This window comes from Cervus elaphus, chromosome 5, assembly GCF_910594005.1.
Source record: "Cervus elaphus chromosome 5, mCerEla1.1, whole genome shotgun sequence".
Taxonomy (NCBI): Eukaryota; Metazoa; Chordata; class Mammalia; order Artiodactyla; family Cervidae; genus Cervus; species Cervus elaphus.
In genome coordinates, this window is record NC_057819.1 from 28,131,304 (window position 1) to 28,143,518 (window position 12,215).

Sequence of the window (12,215 nt, forward strand, 5' to 3'; positions counted from 1 at the left end):
AGGCTGGCGCGGGGGCTCATGGGAAATGTAGTCCTGGCCCTGTCTCCGCGGCCCGGGGAGCGCGCGCCCCTACCCCGCGGCTCCCGGCTGAGAGCGTCGGCCCGGGTTCCTGCACCTCGTCCTTGCTGCTCCCTTTCCACCGCGGCATGGCGGTTCCAACCCGAGAGGCGTGAACCCTGAGGACAGGTGAGCGCGTAGGCTCACGGACATCGGAGGAGATGCGGTAGGGATAGGGGACAGGGGGCTGCCGGATTCGCCAGGCCGTCGGCCGTGGGTAGCGGGCAGCGTTCTTGCGGCCCGGGTTTCCTGGGACAGACTCAGGTTCGGGGTCGGTGTTTGGGGGTGAGTAGCACCAGGCGCCGGGGGAGTCTGACTTTCTTCCATGAGTGAGAGGAGCAGGGGTGTCTAGCTTGTACTTTTCACTTTATTCTGATGCTTTTTTTCAGTCAGTCTTAACACCTGTCAGTTGAAAAAAAAGAAAAGCATAACCTAAAAGTTGAGAATTATATATATATTTTTAGTGGGTGTACTGTTGAGAAATTAAGCCAGGGAGCAGCCTCTCAGCTCTGAGGAACCTTCCCAAAAGGTAAGGGGGAAGCCAGGGTATACAAATTTGCGACAAAAGCCAGGTAGTTAGAACATAAAACGAAATTACGTTAATTAAAGAAAACCAAACATCAAGTTGATGATCTTAGCACATTTTTATGTATGGGAAGATGTAAGAGTCTGGGCTTATTGAAAGCATTCCTCTGATAAGGATTTTAACTCTTCAGGGACAGTATCCTATGTTTCTCCATCCTGAATCCCTTCAAGGGTGGTGATCTGCAGTGGGCAGATCACCTGAAGGCTGCAGCTTTCTTTGCTGATATGGCAGATGACATTCTTTTAACACAGTGCTCCTCTTGGTCATAGCATTTCATGACCAATTTTTTTTTTTTTTCTTTTTTACCATGCTGTGGCATGTGTAACCTTAGTTTCTACACCAGAGATAGAACCCCTGCAGTGGAAATGCAGAGTCTTAATCACTGGATCATTGGGGGAGTCTGCATGACCAGTTTTGTCCACTGTGCTGGGAAGGCTCTCATTCCTAAATCAGGGAAAGATTCTGTTGATAGGCCATTTGATGAGCTGAGGTTTTTTGTTTGGTCCTTGGTGGCTCAGATGGTAAAGAATGCCTGCAGTGCAGGAGACCCAGGTTCAATCTCTGTGTTGGGAAGATCCCCTGGAGAAGGGAATGGCAACACACTCCAAAATTCTTGCCTGGAGAATTCCATAGACAGAGGAACCTGGCAGGCTACAGTCCATGGGGTTGCAAAGAGTGGGACAGGACCTGAGCGACTAACACTTTCACTTTTTCACTTTATGTTTTTTTGGATTGGACCCTGTTGATCGTCTAAAATTCTCTGGATTGCTTGTATTACTAGTTTATTATGATCCAGTAGATGTTGTCCCTTGTTGCTTCTAATTGTATTTAGAGTTGTACTGTTACATTAATTACGTGTAGAGTTATACATATGATTAACTGTTTTGAGATATTAATTTTGTTGGAGGCCTGGTAACACATTGTGTAATGCAAGAGATAACAGTCTTGTAAAACAGAATATAATACAACTGGTAACATTAATAGTGTAGCAGAGAGAGACACAGGCATAAATAATATGAAAATGAGAGAGAGCAAATTAAAACAATGGTTAGTATAACTAATTGTAATCTTGACATAATAGGCCAAGTCATCTGGAGTCAGTCAGCTGGAGAAGCCAAATTATGGAAGGATCAGGTAGAGAGAAAAAGATAAATGTTTTATCTCTGTTTACAAAAGTATTCTTCTTAGAATGACATGGTCAAAGGTCTGATTACAAGGCAATTGACAAGAAACTTGCATATTTCTGTGACATAAAACATTTTAATAACTAGAATTATGACTGGTGACATTATACCAGGACTTTGAAGCATCTCAGAGTTGGCTAAAGGTCTAAAGAACTTTAGTTAGAATTTGACATGTATAAAACTACTTTTTCAGGGCTCCTTTTCTACAAACTTTCCAAAACTTTCTGTTTCCATATTAGGTTGTCCCTTATTTTTTTTTTTTTTAATCAAGAAATAACCAGCTATAGGACAAAATCACCCTTATTTTCCCAACAAATTCACTTCTATTCTTCATGCTTTCTTTTACTGAAAACTTACATTCTAATTCCCTTGCACACTGAAATGCTTTCCTTAATATTTATTAACTATATTTCAGTTTTAACCCTTAAAGCCTTCATCTCTAGGGAAAACGGACATGCAGCCTGTAGTTGTGAACTGATTGTCATAGCAGCATTTCCTGGTTGGCAAACTTGGAATTTCCCATAACCCCTAGTAACATGTATTTTCTGATTTCTTTCTTCAGTGTCTTATAAGACATGTGTCTAAAAATCCCAAACATCTTTAGTTTCTGTCTCATAAGGAGACAAAAGGAGGTAAATATAGACCTGTTTAGCAATTAATGTTCACGTGTTTTATCTTAACCTGAAATGACCTGGCTGTTTAATGAATTCCCATCATTTAACTGAACTTAGCAAAACTCAAGTTACTAAAAATCAGGAGAAACTATTTTAGATACATAATTATTCCTAAAGAGTTCACTTGAAAACTCTTACCTCATTTGCTTTTATTTTATAAGTTATGAAAATACCATCTACCAAGTTAATTTTTTGCTGACAAATCTACAACAGAAATAACATGAACATATTGACCTTCAATAAACCTAGGTGTAATAAAAATAAGACAAGTCTTATTTTATAAACCAGCAAGCTTAAGCTAGCTTTAATACCAGATGTTAATTAATATTGAGTATTTCCTCTAGATCACGTGAGCCTGGAATTCATTCTGACCAGTTTCTTTTATATTTTGAAATATTTAATTTGTAAGTGCTTACTTATAAGCCAATTAAATAGAACTCTTTATAAGTTTAATTTTGATAATATTTTCTGGAGATAGAGACATCTATATGTATAATGTGTACACACACATATAAATAGACAAAACTAGAGATCTCATAGCATCACTTTAAAAACTTAGTTCTGAATCAGATATTACAATATAAACTTAGTTTATAATTAACAGTGGGAATAAATTAAATTTGCTTGCTTAGATGATTAGGCTTTATTATTTGTGGAAAAAGTTTTAAAGATTTCTGTTTGTCCTTAAACCTTTAAGTAGGCTATGAATCAGATTTGGGGTGAGGTGATTTCCAAATAAACTGAAAATTAAGAGTTCTGTGTACTATTCATAGAACTTTGGGGTTCATTGTCTTCAAAGTCTTGAGTAAGGCATTCAACAAAGGCCCTCTGAGTGCACAGATTAGACCCAGAACAAAATCTGTTACTAATTTTATAAGCTCCTGAATATTGGCCCCAGTTTTTACTTTATATTGTATGACTCTATTGGTTTCCTTTAGTATGGTTAATTAATATTTCTTGAGGGGCATATCTACATGCTGCCTTATAATAACAATACCAAGAAGGGGACACAGTACCCATTGGTCCCCAACAGTAAAGGAAGCCTATCAACAAGTCTTGGTCTTACAAGGAGTCATGGAAGCTTTGCCTTCTTTTATCCCCTGACCTTTTATCTATTTTATATAAAATGCTCTGGGGTCCCTAGTAAAGGGTTGAACCAAGGGACTCAGGCCTTTTTTTGTCAATCTTTTAACTTGGTTAATTGGCCTGTTGCCCCAAGTAATTGTTGGTCAGCTATCTCAGTGTAATTTTTTCCAGCCCTTTGTGTGTGTGTGTGTGTGTGTGTGTGTGTGTGTATGTATTTGGTTTGGTCTCAGTGGCTTTGGGCTGCAACAGCTTCAGTTCCTGGACAGAGATTGAGGTTGAGTTGTGGCACTGAGAGCACCGAATCCTGGGGACTAGACCAATGGTTAGTAGCAAGGCCCTGGCGCTTCAGCTTTGCAGAAAATAAATCCCACAAAGATGGAAAGTAGTGAAACAAGTGTTTATTAGGAGGAAAAAAGAATCCATTACTTGTGTATAGACACATGGGTGGACTCAGAGAGTTGCACCCTTGGGGCAGTTTAAATCACTTACATGGGGCATTTCTTCTGGTTTTCCTTTGGTCAGTCCTTTTTGATTTGCCTGATTTGGAGTACATATTTGGTATGTCTCAGGATCCTCCCACGCATCTCTTAGCCAAGATAGGTGCTTTACAGCAGAGGCCTATGGGTAGTTAGCATCATTTGCTATGGGATGGTGCCCCCTTGTTTATGTCGCCTAGGGAACTTTTCTGTGTTTGTGTAGTTGGGGAATCCTCCTGACTCTAAGAATGAAAAATAAATGGTCACTTATCTTTTGTCTGGCCAAGGCCCAGCCTCCTCCGTTGGCCTGCTGGTTTCGTCTTGGAGTATGGATCCACAGAGAATGAATTGTTTGCCCTGAGGGCCATCTGTCTCCTGCTTCAGGGTAAATAAGGTGGACTTGTTTGGGGCCCTTTAATGTTGGGGACCAATGGGGGTCCCTTTGGCCCATCCAACCTGAGGTAGTATCGCATCAAAACTTTTTAATTCTCTTAATGTCTGTTTTATTTATCCCATTTCTTAATAACCATCGAGAGATTTATCTTTTGGGGGATGAGTCACTTTAAAATTTCCACCTTGTTAGGAAAAAGTTTGTAGACTTTCCCTTCAGTTTTTAAAAATTTCCTGTTAATTTACTTAATTAACATTAATTTGTTTTTATTAGCATCTGTAAGATCCATTGAGAGGAAGCAGAGGCCACAAATAAGACTTTGCAAACTGGTTTTTTGCTTGTTTTAAATTAAAGGAGTTCTTAGGTTAATCATTTTATATATATGTGTGTGTGTGTGTGTATATGTGTGTGTGTATAAACAAGTTTATAATTTTTCCTCCTTTTAGTGTAGTTTTATTTCCCCCCATAAGTACCAATAAAACAACTGTTTATAATGAGAGCTCTCTAAAAATTTACCAGTTTAGAAGTTTCTTCCATTTAATGGCTCCATCATCTGGCCATTAATGAAATATATGATAGTAGTGACCCAAACTAATAAGATGCAAGAGGCTTCCCTACAAGACGATGTAAAGGATGCCACATAAGCAAGACCCAGAAGGTTTACTCCCAAAAATAGTTTAAGAAAGTGAAGGTCTTCATTGTACAGACTGACACAATGAAGGTTAAGATGGCAAAAAGCCCCTAACAATTGGTACAGCCAGACGAAAGACTGATCAGAACCCCAGTCTATTTGATTATCACCAAATGAACATGATTTGTGTGCCTTTTGGATGGCAGAGACCAAGTTCTCAAGTCACACACACATATACCACACAAGAAGAACAGGTAGAATGTTTAGTCTCAAAGACACAGGAAAGAGAAATGCAGGTTCACCCTAGAAGGGCTTTTATCTTTAAGGTCAGAATTCTGAAAAGATGTTTTATCAAACTAACTTTCTCTAACTTAACTGTGTATGCAGTAAAAGGGCCCCATCATAGTCATTTTCAGGGTGAGATTTCCTTTAATCCCCAATTAAGTAGGTTCTTGCAAGTATGAACTCTATATATACATAAATCTGGCTAGGGTGTTAGTTGGAGGTTGGCTTTCTGATTCCCCAGCTTATCTGAGAGAATCTATTTTCCATTTTAAAGTTGAATTCGTTGAGGATAAAATTTACCAGTGAAATTGTGTGTTGGACCTGTGTGCTGCTTATGAGCTTAATTCCTCTAGGTTTTTACCCCAGAGTCTTCTCTGCTCCTCTAATATGTCTCAGTTATCCCTCTGGTAGTAGAAGACCATCATGGTGCTTTGATCACAGAGTGGCTAGTTCTTATTTCTGTCCCCAGGAGAGCAAGTTTTTAAAGTTAAATTGAATGGATTTCCCTATAGAGACAGCTGCACACTATGAAGATTTGCCTTTACCACTCCTGCAAGTTTCTCAGTTGCCGGAGAAAGCCATTGCTGACCATGAGATGTCCCTTCTTCAGAGCTGAAAGCTATCGTGATGTTTTCACTTTTATTCTGACAAATTCTTGCTAAGGTAGCCTTTTGAGGAAAAACATCAGGTCAACCTCCTACCTAACCACTCAGCCCAGATTACTCAGTGTCTTAGTTTTTTTTTAGTGTCTTTCAATTGAAGAAATCCCACTGTCTTTCATCCTGGATGCCCCGGGATCTTCCAACTGTGGATGTCAGGTGGGGTGGTGGTAGTGGTAACTTTTTCATAGTGTCTGTCAACCAAGCGCCCCTACTATCTTTCACCTGGTAAGCCAAGTACCTGTTATGCACCCCCAAATAAAATCCAGGATCATCAACAAGTAGTTGGGAGGACGAGGAGAACCAGGAGAGATTCACCCATGTTCATTTGAACTCTTTGAGGAGGCAGATGGGCACAGGAGGCCTGTACTAAGACTCTGGCTCATTGTAGAGTTCATGTGAAGGAGAGAAGTCAACTTTGGGTCCCTTAATTGGTTGCCAGAACTGTTAACTGAAAAAAAAATACACAACCTGAAAGTTGAGAACTATATTTTATTCTGCGGATTTTCTCAATAGCTTTGAGAGATTGATCCAAAGAGAAGGGAGGAGCCAGGATACATAGGAGTTTTTATAAGAAAGACCTGGTAGTTGGAACATCAAAAAATACTGTTAATTAAAGAAAACTAGATATCTCAGGTTAATGAATTTAACACTTTTTGTGTATGGGAAGATGCAAGAGTCCAGGTTTATTGTAATCATTCCTTTGCTATGCACCTTATCTATCTAGGGTCAATATACTGCATTTCTCCATGCTGAATCCCCTCTGAATACATAGTCTAGGGTGGCTGTAGTGGCTGATATCTTGAAGGCCACAATATCCTTTGTTGTGACATTCTTTGTCCACACACCTTAATCCATTACTGGGCTGTATCACAGTAATGAGATATCGTTTCTCTGTGGCAAACTTTAAATTAAAGAACTTAAGATCATATGAACGTTATTTCAACCATGAGTCAAAGAAACGAGGTGGGAGAGGGGTTAAGCATTTATGAGATAACAGAAAATTTTGAAGACTGCCTGGTGTATTTGACATTAAGGAATTATTGCTAGTTTTGTAGGTGTGATAATAATATCTTGGTTATGAGTTTTTAATTTCAGAGATAAATTCTGAAATATTTATGAGTAATACATCATTCCCAGATTTGCTTCAAAACAAGAGTGATGGATACAAGAGTGTTCGTTATACCCTGACATTATAATAACAATAATAGTTTTTCTGCTTTTCAACCATTCCTGCATTCCTGGCTAAACCCTGCTTGAATGTGACATTGTATTATTACTTTAATACACTGCCATATTCAATTTACTAATATTTTACTTAGAACTTTTTCAATGTTCATAATTAAGATTGCACTTTAATCTTTTTTTGTACTATCTTTGCAAGATTTTACTAGTCTCATGAGTAATTCAAGAAGCACAGATTTTTTTTTTCTATTTGGTAAAATGATTTTTCCCGTGAAAGTTTTGGGCTCAAAATCTTTTGGGATAGATATTGGACTTCTGATTCAATTTTAAATGGTAGTGATTAATTTCAGTTTGTAGTTCTTAATTGAGTCAATTCTGGGCATGTGTGATGGGGAGTGTTCTGGATACTCAGGATACCTGCAAGGAACAAATCAGATGTATATTTCTATATGATTTATACTAAAACAACAGTCTTCTGTACACTTCTGGATTAGGTGCATAAAATCTACCTGTTGAAGATCTTTGTCTAAATAAAAATGCGAGTTCACTAATTTTGTCCATTAAACCTGAACTCTATTAGAGTATAATACTGAGATAAAAGTCTTATATTTGAAAGTTATCAACTAACCTTAAAAAAGTAAGATTTGTAAAAATATTAGCATAACATATTATTGCATGATTTGTTGTGATCCTTAAAGTCTCCAAGCATTCCTCATTTGTATTCACACTATGTGTCAGTTGTTTCAATATTTATATTATAAAAATTATTCAGGAAGTATTATACCATCTGAAATTTAAAGGCCTCAGTCTCAAAGCTTAGCACATAGCCCATGCCTCTTTGTTAATCCCATTCAAGTTTTAGATAGAATGAATCATCATAAGGAGATATGGACTTTGGGGACAGAGATTAAATTGAAGGTAATCAAATGAACATTTGTTTCAAAGTCACATTTACCTTTAATGGCTCCAGTGAAATTCCTAAGTAGGGTAGCAGCCAAATCATTAGTCCTGTTAATTATATGTGAGGTTGTTTAGGTAAATACCTAGTTACATATACAACAAATAAATTTACTTAAAACAGTTGTGATTAGCAGGAAAATTATTTTTTATTTTAAAAAGTGAACTGAAAAAGTAGTAAGGTATGCATGACATTCAAGAAACTGTGCCTTTTTAAACTGATTATCTTTGACTTCAATTTTTAAAAATAAAGCTTTTTTTTCTACCCAGAACTGAGTAGTAGTCTACAGGAGAACCCAGTATAAATAACCAAGGCAGCAGTTCTGGAAAGGGGCCAAAGATGACTATATTGCATATCAATACAAATCCCAATAAATGTTTTAAACTGATGAGACCTTGCTGGAAGGTACAGGGGAGGGTCTACAATTTCTTTTTTTTTTTTTAACGTTGCCTCCCATGGAACCCTGTTTTTACCTTTCTTCTTTTACCTGAACCTGCCTCTTTAGCTACAGGGAGGACACCCAGTGAAATGCATTCCTGACCTGATTGGACCAGAGAAACAAAAAAAGAAGTATCCAGATCTCTCAGCCCTGTTGTGCAGGTGGATGTCACATTCAAACGCTGAAGATGACAGCCACTGACCTGTCCTCAATATGGGCTCTGCCTGCACAGGACCCTGCCTGTTTCTGTATGAAAAATACTAAGGGGGAAAAGATAGCGCCAGGATTCCCAGTAACTTGGTTACAGGGACCAATGTCTTTTAAAGATGTGGCTGTGGAGTTCACCCAGGAGGAGTGGATGATGCTGGACTCTGCTCAGAGAAGTATGTACAGAGATGTGATGTTGGAAAACTATATAAATCTCACCTTAGTGGAATATCAATTATGCAAGCCTGTGATCTCACTGTTGGGTCAAGAAGACATAAGAACTATGAAAAGCAGAATTCCCCAAGGCACCTGTCCAGACTGGGAGATTCAATTGAAAACCAAAGAGTCAACTTCTAATCAGAATATTTTGGGTGAAAAATCATCTGGTGGCATGAAAATAATAAGATTCACAATGGATGATTGGTCTTGTACATTAAAAGAAGACTGGGAATGCAGTAGAATCAGAAAACAGCACAAGATCCCAGAGGGAATTTTGAGGCAAGTGACATTTACTCAAAAGAAAACAGCATCTCAGGAGAGATTCTTTGACTATCATGAATTAGAGGAAAACTCTAAACTTAGATCAACACTTGTTTTTTCAAAGAGAGTTTCCACCAGTAAACATTGCCATAAATGTTACTTAAATATTGAGTGTTTGAAGCATAATCCAATCCTAAACAATTATGAAAATATCTCTGTAAGTGAGAGAGTCTGTGAAAGTCACAAATATGACAGAACTCGGTGGCATCTTGAAAGAACTCAGATAGCACAGAAAGTGTACACATATTGCAAATGTGATACACACTTCAAACATAATAATATGCTTCCTATATGCAACAATTTTCACATGGTGGAGAATTCCTATGAATGTAATAAAAACAATATCTTTTGTTATCATTCATTCCTTGAACAACAGGAGCAAACTCCTACTGAAGAGAAACATGAATGTAATCAGTGTGGAAAAACTTTCAAAAGGATTTCTAATCTTATTTTGCACAAGAGAAGTCACATGAGTGAGAAACAATATGAATGTAAAGAATGTGGGAAAGTCTTCAATGATTCCTCAACCCTAAGGAGACATGTAAGAACTCACACTGGTGAGAAACCTTATGAATGTAATCAGTGTGGAAAAGCTTTCAGTCAAAAAACATCTCTTAAGGTTCATGTGAGAACTCACACTGGAGAGAAGCCTTATGAGTGTAATCATTGTGGAAAATCCTTTGGTACAAGTTCTTACCTTATAGTGCACAAGAGAATACACAGTGGGGAGAAACGCTATGAATGTGATGACTGTGGAAAAGCCTTCAACACAAGCTCTCACCTTAAAGTTCACAAGAAAATACACACTGGAGAGAATCTTTATGATTGCACTGACTGTGGGAAGGTTTTTAGTGGTCTCTCATCTCTTAGAATGCATGTGAGAACTCATACAGGGGAGAAACCCTACGAATGTAAGGAATGCAGGAAAACCTTCAGTGTTTCCTCTTCTCTTAGAAGACATGTGAGAACTCACACTGGAGAGAAACCCTATGAATGTATTCAGTGTGGAAAAACCTTCAGTCAGAGTTCTTCACTTATTATACATAAGAGAATTCATACTGGAAGAGAAACCCTGTAACAGTTAAGAATGTGAGGTTGCCTTTTTCATTGTCTTAAGGTGGATTTCAAGGTCATTGTTTCAGTGTTTTTTCTTTACAATAAGTATTTGAGGCTATCAATAGTACTATAAACACACCTTTAGCTATATAACACATTTTGGTCTATGATAATTTGTTTTGTTTTAAATCTAAGTGTTGTCTAATATTTACTATGACATTAAATCTTTTTTGATCCATAACTGTTTAAAATTATGTATTTTTAATGTTTGCAATTACCTTATTGATTTTTAAGTTAACTGTATTTAAGTTCAAAGTATCTGAACTATATGATACTACTTTACTAGCATTTTCCTGAGAGTTGCTTTCTGGTCTGGTGTGACAGATATTGCTAGTAGCCAAATGAATATTCAGTTCATCCCTCCCTACTGGCAATCCTGTTTTAGGTTATAATATCAATGTGTCTAATTACAGAACTCTTTTCAGCTGCTTTGCTGCCATGTGGATCCATTCCCCTCATTCCTGATGAATCAAATATAGACAGTATTACTGGGGACAGATCTATCTAGTGTTTTCTCTTTGCCTTTTGCACTTTGTCATTCTATCTTCCCTAGTCTTCTCCCTTTGGATTTTGCACTCATAGAGCCGAATGAGCCATCTTGTGACGGAGGATGACAAGCATGGAATAAATAAGGATGATGTCAGAGAGATCCTGGTTTCACAAAGATATCTTCAAACAGTTGTGCCAGCACTACACTGCTTATATTTGGGCATATTTTTATGAGAAAAATAAGCTTATTGGAATAGAGTCAATACAGTAACCTTGTTTTTAAAAAAGGCAAAGGTCACAAGGTTTGTAGAGTTAAATATTTTATGCTGACTGTACAAATTTGGATAAGAACATAGAAAAGGGAGGAATGGAAGTGATATGTTGATAGAACTTTTGGGCTTAGTGTAGAGTGGATGGAGCTGAGGTCATTGAAAGCAGGTGTCAGAGAGGCAGGAAGGAAATCCCAACATTTCAGCATGAGAAAACCAGTGAGTCTTCAAGTAAAGGGGATGTTACCAATTTTAAATGCTGAATGAACCCTCAAGATTTGCTACTTGGTCTTACAGATACTGACCAGAGTAGCTCCAATTTATTAAGAAAATACAGAAAGAGGAACTTATGATGGAAGAAAAAAAGCAGTAGTCACAATTTTAGCCTTGCTCACATTATATGAGACATTAGATTAGCAGGCTTATATGTTGTTCTGGACCTGAGGAGATGTCTAGGATGGAGATATAATTTTAGCAACATCAGGAGATAGACTGGGTAATGGGTTTTGTGGAGGTGACTAAAATTGCACAGGGAAAATAGATGGTGTGAAAAGAGAATGTCTACCACTAACCATGGAGACCTATATCTAAAGTAAGTAAAACTAGAGTTTTACTAAACCAGGACAAATTAGTGTTTGAAGAAGGAAGGTAAAATCGGTTGTTTAAATGCTACTATGAGGTTAAATAGATGAATTCTTAAACAACAACAACAACATAGCAACATGAAGATTATTGTTGATCTTAGGTGTAACTGAATGGTATGTTGAGGATGGGTGGTAGATTGGGATGAGTTTAATGATAAAGGACAAGGAAGTAAAGAATAAACATGGACAAATTTGGATAGTGAGAAAGATATGGAAGTTGCTGAAAAGAGATTTGGTCAAGGTGTTATAGCCAAACGTTCCAGGAAGCAAACTCAATCAGAAGGACAGCGTGGATAGTGGAGTGCAGTTTATTTATTTTTTTAAAACTTTATTAATTTT

The 12,215-nt window shown here is 37.6% G+C and overlaps 1 protein-coding gene across 2 annotated transcripts; it reads left to right on the forward strand.

Annotated features, from left to right (window-relative positions):
- Nucleotides 1-33: 33 nt before the first annotated feature.
- On the forward strand, nt 34-10,564 carry ZNF891 (zinc finger protein 891). 2 transcript variants are annotated; one of them, XM_043902235.1, is made up of 2 exons: nt 34-186; nt 8,678-10,564. In XM_043902235.1, the coding sequence occupies exon 2, from the start codon at nt 8,799-8,801 to the stop codon at nt 10,434-10,436; it is 1,638 nt and encodes a 545-aa protein (XP_043758170.1). In that variant the 5' UTR covers nt 34-186; nt 8,678-8,798; the 3' UTR covers nt 10,437-10,564. The 2 variants fall into 2 exon arrangements, with proteins under 2 accessions (XP_043758170.1, XP_043758171.1); XM_043902236.1 differs by having other exon boundaries at nt 8,684-10,564.
- Nucleotides 10,565-12,215: the final 1,651 nt, after the last annotated feature.